The sequence below is a fragment of the Gavialis gangeticus genome, unplaced genomic scaffold (genome assembly GCF_001723915.1).
Source record: "Gavialis gangeticus isolate Ggan-Ray unplaced genomic scaffold, GavGan_comp1, whole genome shotgun sequence".
NCBI classification, from domain to species: domain Eukaryota; kingdom Metazoa; phylum Chordata; order Crocodylia; family Gavialidae; genus Gavialis; species Gavialis gangeticus.
The window spans coordinates 3,616,154-3,625,052 of NW_017729003.1; the positions used below are offsets into that span (position 1 = coordinate 3,616,154).

At 40.8% G+C, this 8,899-nt stretch overlaps 1 protein-coding gene across 4 annotated transcripts in view; it reads right to left on the reverse strand.

Moving 5' to 3' along the window:
• The window catches only part of PCDH15 (protocadherin related 15), a 1,188,119-nt gene that overhangs the window by 85,824 nt on the left and 1,093,396 nt on the right, over positions 1–8,899 (reverse strand). For all 4 annotated transcript variants that reach the window (XM_019507771.1, XM_019507770.1, XM_019507773.1 and 1 more), the window contains one exon: positions 2,749–2,964. In XM_019507771.1, coding sequence (XP_019363316.1) covers positions 2,749–2,964 — 216 coding nt within the window. The remainder of the gene's footprint in view (positions 1–2,748; positions 2,965–8,899) is intronic.

Sequence of the window (8,899 nt, forward strand, 5' to 3'; positions counted from 1 at the left end):
TCGTCCAAATCACTGATAAAGAAATTGAACAGTATGGGCCCAAGGGCTGAGCCCTGGGTGACTCCACTGCACCCATCCACCACCACTCTCTGGGCGCAGCTCCCTAGCTAATTTGCCACCCATATGACTGTGTAGGCATCAGTGCCACAGTTGCCTAGCTTTTTAATGAGAATGGGGTGGGAGACAGTGTCAAAGGCCTTCCTGAAGTCCAGAAAGATTACATCCACCACGATTTTGTGGCTATGATTTTGTGACCTGATCATAGAAGACTATCAGGTTGATCTGACAGGACCTGCCCTTAATGAACCCATGCTGGTTGCCCTTGAGCATCCTCCCCCCTGCTGGTCCCTCGCAGATGTGCTCCTGGATAATTTTTTCAAAGAGCTTCCCCAGGACCGAAGTAAGACTAATGGGCCTGTAGTTGCCTGGGTCCTCCCTCCTCCCTTTTTTGAAGATGGGGACCACACTGGCCTTCTTCCAGTCTTCTGGCACCTGGCCAGAGCACCACAAGTGCTCATAAAGCTGTGCCAGGGGCCCCACAATGACCCTTGCCAATTCCCTCAGCACCCTAGGGTGGAGAGTGTCTGGACCTGCTGATTTGAACATGTCCAGCCCCTCCAGAAGTTCTCTAACTCAGTCCTCCCTGACCCTAGGCCTGGTGGAGTCACTCCTGAGTCTGTCCTGAATCCTGGTGGGGGAGATGTCCCGGTCCCTGCTCAGAAAAATAGAGGCAAAGAATTTGTTAAATTATAATAACTAAAGAAAATTAATAGTTTCATAGTTTCTAGGGTTGGGAGGGACCCAAACAGATCATCAAATCTGACCCCCTGCCCTGGACAGGAGCAAGTGCTGGGATCATAATACTCAAGCCACATATCTAGCCCACCTCCTCTTGAAGACCCCCCAAGGTAGGGGAGAGCTACCTCCCTTGGGAGCCCATTCCAGAGCCTGGTAGCCCTAACTGTAAAGTAATGCCTCCTGATATCAAGCCTGAACCTGCTCTCAATTTGTGACCATTATCCCTTGTTATCCCAGGTGGTGCCCAGGGGAACAGAGCCTCACCTATATGTCGCTGATCCCCCCCCAGTGAGTTTATAGATGGCCACTAGATCCCCTCTCAGTCTTCTCTTGTGGAGGTTGAATAGATTTAGTCTTAGGCTATCTCTCAAGGTTAGCCACATGCCTCTTGAAGTGCGGCGCCCAGAACTGGACACAGTACTCCAACTGTGGCCTGACCAGCACCGCATAGAGGGGAAGGATCATCTCACTGGACCTGCTTGTGATACATCTCTAGATGCACAACAAGGTGTGGTTAGCCTTACTGACCACTTCCTCACACTGGCGGTTCATGTCCATCCTGGAGTCAACAATGACTCCAAGATCCCTTTCCACCACTGTGTTGAGGAGAAGGGTATTCCCCAGCCTATAGGTATGTTGCAGGTGTCTTCTCCCTAGATGTAGCACCTTGCACATGTCTGCATTGAATTCCATTCTATTCTCATCCTCCCACCTCTGTAACCTGTGTATATCTAGTTGGATTCTATTCCTTCCCTCCAGTGTGCCCACTTCTCCCCACATCTTTGTGTCAGCGTGCTTTCCACTCCCAGCTCCAAGTTGCTGATAAAGATGTTGAATAGCACAGGCCTGAGGACCGAGCCCTGGGGACCTCCATTACTCACATCCCTCCAGGTCGAAAACAACCCATCCACCACCTCACAGTGTGACCATCGAGCCAATTTGCCACCCATCTGACTGTGTAGGCATCAACGCTGCAGTTTCCTAGGTTTTTTTTTTATAAGAATGGGGTGAGAAACAGTGTCAAAGAAATAAATCCTTTAAATAATAAAATTCTTTACACTATACAGGTTGTAATAAGCTTTATCGCTGATGATTTTTTGTGGTTTCTGTGAGTGGACTATGTTACCACTTGCATTCAGCAGAGAAAATGATCTAAAGACCTAAATGTATCCCATTCTTGGAATCTGGGTTTGCTGGTAAATGACTCGGCATAAGATCAAATAGCCACAAACTGGGTATAGACAAATTTTACTGGAAATTAGGAGACATTCCTATTAGAGAAGTAAAGTTTTGGAATGGTCTATATTTCTAAATAAAAATGTAAGGTTGAATTCCAAACTAAACTTTGTTTTTGAGGTCAACTTCTTGAGGCCTCCTTATAGGAGTCTTTTACTTTGAACACTTCTTCTTTCCAAAATAAAAATCTAAGACGTTCTAACCTCTGCATTTCCCTCATAAGTCATTTAGCATAATTCCCAAAGGCATGTTTGTTTTATAAAAAACAACACAAGGTCTCTAATCTTGTACTTGTGGTGATAAGAGAAACAAAACAAAACAAAACATGTTGCTTTATTGCCTGCAACATTTCCCTTGCTGTGTCAATAAGCAAGTTTAGAAATACCTGGCTTTATGCACTTCAAATGTAATTCAAACAATTAAACCTTGCTGAGATGTTGAATAATACAGGGCCTATTCTGTGCATTGAAATCAGTATTTCTATGATGCTGTATTGCCTATTTTAGACAGTACATATAGATAAGTACAAATGTTTTTCCACTATTCATATACACTTTTGGCTTTACATTTTTTAAATGTTTTGACTTGAAAAGGTCATATTCTTAAAGTTCCTGCACATTCTTTATAACTGTGTGATCTGATAGTATATCTAGGATTAGAATTCCCTCTGTGGTGTCAGGAATAATTCCAAAATACTGACTGACTCATACTTACAAGCACATCTGATTTACTGCTTAAGCCTTTTCCATAATTGTCAGTTGCAATGACCTGAAACTTGAAATAGGCTCTTCTCATGTTTTTGAACAACATGGCAGTTTTTATAAGCCCTGTATAGGCTTCGATCACAAAACCTTCTTTGCCATCCTTGATTGGCGGTATGATGAGCCTGTATTGCATGGCACTGTAATTTCCAGTGTCTTTATCATCAGCCTAGTAGAAAAAAGAAAATAAGCAGAAATGAATAACCTAAATGAATGTGCAAAGAGTCATTACCCTTGTCCTCTAAATAGAGCAGAAGACTATTCTAACATGCTATTTCCATTATGGAATAAAAAATGTTACATCTCTGACAGCAGATATCACTGTTACTTTAAATGGTCTATTTATGGTAATTCTGCATAAAGTTTTGCATCTCAAGCTATATTTTTTCTTCTTCATTGGCATCAAACTTCTCCAAAAAGAAAATAAAAGAAAACGTAAAATGCACTTTTCAAATCAGGAACATATTGGACAGGTAAATGCATTTAAAGCTGCTACTAATAACTTGGCAGTGGTAATTTTTTAACTATAACTAAGTGAGGAGCAGGATAATCACGTGTCCCCAACATGTGTTCCTTTTATTCCCCCAGAGTAATCCAACAAGAATTTCTCTTGTCTCCTTATAGACTTTTTACAGTCTCTCTGACTTAGCAAGTTTATTTTTAAAGTAATAAAAATATTTTTTAAATTTTCTTTGAGTAAAATTCTTGGAATTCTGCAGTACAGGCCTCAGACTTCAACTAGTATGTAGAGAGGCTAAGAAGGCTTCAGCAGGTTGATGTACAGCGCCAGGTCCTGAGTACCAAAGTTATGGAAGTCTGTTTGAAACTACCTTAAGGTCCATAACCTTGCCTGGACTCCCATACAATCATTAAACACACACATACACACACACACTCTCTGAATGGGATAGGTAGGTTATGGAGAGGCATTTACCAGGAGGCCTCACTGTGTAGAGCAATAGTGCTCAACCTTTTTCTCTGCTGGGTCAGATGGGCAGTGCCCCGTCCATCCATGGGCCAATAGAATCAACCTAGTGCTGGTGCAGGCAAGGTGGTCACCATCCAGCCACATGGGGGAGCATGGATGGCAGATCAGCAGCAACCTAGCCCTGCAGGGGAAGGGGTGTTGCCTGGCCCTGTGGGGGAAAAGGGGCATGGGTTGCCCCCCACAGGGCAAAAGGGCATATGGGCCAGCCTCATCCTAGCCCAGCGGGAACAGGGGACATGGCTAGGTCCCAGCTCAGGCCTGCTGGGGGAGGGGGTGTGGCTTGGCCCCAACTGTGCCCGGGGGGGGGGCAGTGCTTGGCTTGGCCCTGCCAGGAGACAGGGGCATGGCCCAGCTGCAACTGGCAGTGCAGGGTGGGGTGTATGAGAATTTGGCAGGGGAGCCATGGCCAAAATTAATATGACCACTGCTGCCCTTACATCAAATTTCCTGGCCGACGATGAGCATCACAGGCCATTTGGCCTGTGGGGTGGAGGCTAAGCACCCCTGTTGTAGGGTGATTAGTCCCCTGTAATAAGTTCTCAGTTGCCAGTAGACATAACTTCAATATTACCCGAGTCTCAGGTTACATTCCTAGCTCCTAGTGCAGCAGCCTGCAACATCTTAAAAGTGGTAGGCCAGAAAAACCCAGTTCAGGTTGGGGGCAGGTCAACCAGGCTCCTGACCACTAATTCTCCATGGAATCCCACCATGGCACAAACAAAACTCTGACACAGGCAAAGCTCTCTGGAGCCCACTTGTGGCTTAGACCCATGGGCTGAATATTGCCAACCTTGTCCTGGTATATTATTGCCATCAGTGGGCAACACAGTTTAAACGACTAAGGAGAAGTGGGCAGGTACAAGTGGTTCAGGTCAGTCACATATTACAAAATGTTAAGGATCTGATTTTCAGAATCAGCTTTTGATTTTTTGTTTGAATTTTCTACCCATAAAAATGTTGCGAACACTAAGAATTCAGAGCGTATTTTATGAGATGCTAGTATCCAGCCTTCTGAGCTCAGCAATGAATTCAATAAAGCACCTTTTGATAACAAGTCCATAAATGTATGACTAACTCACAAAATAGGTTAGATTAATCCTTAGAGTAACCCTTCCTGATTTCAATGACTAGCCACAATCTATTCTTTCATGTTTTGAGATTAATGTATGGTGTGATACATTCTGCTTTATGTACTTTGGGCTAAAATGAGTCCAAGGGGAATCCCAAACTTACAAGTAAGAGATAGAACATGTTTTCTTCTATTAATGATAATACATTTTTATTCCTATATCATTTGGTTTAAAGTGTCATTTGAAATACATTCTTTTTGGCTTAGGGACATATTAGGATGGCTCTATTCAGTGCTATTAAGATCAATTGTGTCAATGTGTTATTAGGGAGCTTTACATTCTCGATCTGTTTACATATGACATAAGAAAGTCTCCATCCATAGTAACAATGACATCATCTAGATTTAAGAAATAACATTGTATAATCCACCAAGAGGACCACATATTTGTTAGCCAATAAGTAGGAATCAATTAGCTTATGAAAACATGTCATATTCATGCACAAATGCTACTTTTTACATAGCAATATACTTGTTACTTTACTTTGAAAAATGGTATCTGCAGTTATCCAAATCCTGGCAATAAAGTTTATATGACCTACCTCAGTTTTAAGCTAGCAGTGATGGTTATAAATATGACTGAAATACAAAGTTGCACATTGGCTTATATTTCTAGCATTTTAAACATCTAACAAAAACCCAAACAAAATGTTATTAAATTCCAGGCTGGAAGCAGCCATATTTTTGCACTGGGAGTGTACAGCACAAAGAGCATGTTGGTTATTATTGCTTGCAATCATCATGGCCCCAGAAGGGGTTTCTCTGGAAAAGCTGAATGGTCATAGCTCTGCTTTCTGTGGGCACCAGTAAGTGTCAAAAGAACACACTGCATATACTGTTTTGAGTGTCCTAAATCCTACTTCTCACCATACATTGTCTAAATGTAGGAGAACTGGCAACTTAAAGGGCATAACTGGTTCCTGACAATGGCACTCATGGAATGACCTCTTCCCTTACACACACTGCACCTTTTAAAGGGCATAACTTTGGTTTTTCAAACAACTACATTATTATGATGGCTCAATTGATGTTGATTATTCAAATGCCCCAGCCCCATAGCTTTTGCACATCTGTACACATGTTTGGGTGTAGCGGGGCCATATTCTAGAATTTTTGCTTATACACAGCTTTCAGTGAAGTCAATTTGATTCAGAATGCCAAATTCAAACAAAATGTTAGAATAAGCAAGAAAGAATAGTTTTGTGCTTCCTATATTGCAACCATAGTCTTCGGATGTGCCAAAATCATATTTTCTACCCAAAGTTAATTCACTGAAAACACTGGGCTTCACTGTTTCTCTTAAGATGTAAGGCTGCCACTGCTGAATTCAGTGCAACTTTTGGCATTATCTAAAATTAAACTATGATTTCGCTGTGTTCAGCTTAGTCCATCTAGTTCATTTTTCTCTTTTTTAAAGTTTAGGCCAACTTTGGGTCCCTAATTTTAAACCACTAAATCTATATTGACATTCAAACACAACTTCTCTAACATTCAGAAGTGCTGAAACCTACAAATCCTAATGATTTGACCAAGTTAAATGACGTGCATAATCTGGATGAACATACCCAAGGGTAAAGTATTCTAAGTAGAGATTCAGGGTTTAGAAAGAAGTCTTACTGACTACATAATAAAATGAATACTATGCAGCAAAATTGAAGCAGAAATATAACACAGAGCTCTACTATGTAAAAAAAATCACTTCAGATGAGTCTAAGGGTCCCTTGCAGACATTCAGGTAAAGGCAAAATAGGGTCTGATGTGTGATCCACACAATCACACCTCTTGTCATGCCACACGTGCATGGCAGGAGGTGTGATTATGGGATCCAACATCAGATTCAATCATGCCTTATTGCTGGTGCAGGGGGGGCCTGGGATCATAGTCCTGGGCTCCCCCTGCACTGGCAAGTAGCAAACTTCCATGGCTGCAAGTTCTGCAGCTGATGGGGCTCACAGTCAGCTGTGGGGGTCTGCAACTGTGGCAGTGTATGGTGCACCCCTGTGGCTGGGAGCCTCAACTTGGCCATATATTCAATTAATGGTATGTTAAGAACAAACCACAAAGTTATGACATATTTTCTGTGAAATACCTTTTTGGCTTATTACTTGTTTTATCACACCATTAATTGATTGAACATGTGGCTGGGTCAGCATTGAAGATGTGATTAACTGGTTAATCATGTCTTAAGTGTAACATTTATATGGAGTCTAAAGTTACCCCTTAAAAATGCATAGCAATTTTACTATGGGATTCAATTACTTCCTAGACCTAGATCATGGTGTGTTTTCTACATCATCAAGTCCATCCTGAGGCAGCAGTTCGCTTAAACTGGGCCACTGGGATGTGGCCAGACTCATGCTTGAAACCCTTTCAAAAGGGGAATTTTTCAAAGGGCCAGTAGCTGGTATGGTTTAATTGTTATGCAGGTACAGGCAGACAATAATTAAAATGCAGCAAACCTACTCCAACTTTAACCCTGGATAAAGGAGTGTTAAAGATGCAGTGGTAATGCTGCATTTGAATCATTCTCAGCTTGTTCACACATAACAATTAGCACCTAGCATCTGCTCCCCTTTTGAAATTCCCCTTTTGAAAGGGCAGCTCCTAAGCATTTCTGCATCATGCCCATAATAGTAATAGTACTAACTATGGACTACTAATTTGAAACAGTTCATTCTATGTATGTTTCTTAGTATGAAACAAATTAGGTACATACTATAATCTAACATAAAGTATGCCATAGTAACTGTGTTGTGTGTTTGCACTCTCATCATGCCCAATTTAACTATTCTTAATTTATTATTTCTATTTTTTCCTTTAATTCTTACTTATACTTTGATCAAACAACATAGAAATGTATTGTGATCAAATCTGCTGGACTACCAGACAGAGTCTGTGAGCTCCTGATACGATGTAGTAAAGTTCTTCTACACAAAGCAGGGATGTTTGTTATTCATGAAATTTCTCCTGAAGGTAAATATTTTTGTCACTTCATTAGCAGGAGATATATGATGCCTCAAGAGTTGTGATATGACTGTCAAAGAAGAGAAAGAGCTATCCTTAATCTTAGTAGTATGCCAGTATATCTTTCTTTTGTTTATGTGCCAGAAATATATATCCAGAGATCTCTTGAATTATTTTATGAATGACTACTGATAAATATTTATGTCTTTAGGAGTTATTGGACCAAATTAAACCCTGATGTAACTGGGTATAGCTCTATGTGAATAGTTCTTCTTCTAATTAGTTTTAGCTATGCTGTATCTTTTTATAAAGCAGTAATTTCTATGATAGCCTAATACCGGCATTTACTTGAGACCCTGACATTAAGAATATTTAAAAGGAAATCATTAATGAGTGTATTTCATAACTTTATGGGCAATTATCTCTCTCAGAACAATTGAACTTAAAACCAAGTACCTCAAATGATTTTATCTTACAAATAAAGAATGATCATATGAACATACAGCAAATCACACATGTGCATATATATAGAGAGAGAGAAAGAGAGAGAGAGTAGGAAGGAGAACACCATCACCAGTGAGTTCCCAGAGGCTATTTCACCTTCCAAAAGAGGACATGTTACATAAATTACTTTGAGTGTTCCTAAATCTAAAAACCTTCTTATTGCTCTAAAGCCCACTGATGCAAAGTCAGCAGGCTACAAAATATGACTATAGTGGTGCTGACATAAATGGCTTAGCACAGGTTAGGTTCTGATATTGTTCTTATAAATAAAGAAAAATCATACTTTTATATTTTCTAAGAAGAGTGATTGGAAAATAGTGACACAATTGCTCCATAACTGAGAGGGAGGTAAGAAGGAAGATGATCAAATTTTGGGACATCTGGGAATTGTAGCTGAGCCTTAGAGATGAGTCAAGCTGGGTATGTGGCCAGAGATGAAATAGTTTGAAGAAGTGGAGAGAATTTAAGGGAAAAAATTAGTTGGAGAAAAAGTAATGTTGGAAAGATCCATCCAGGAGT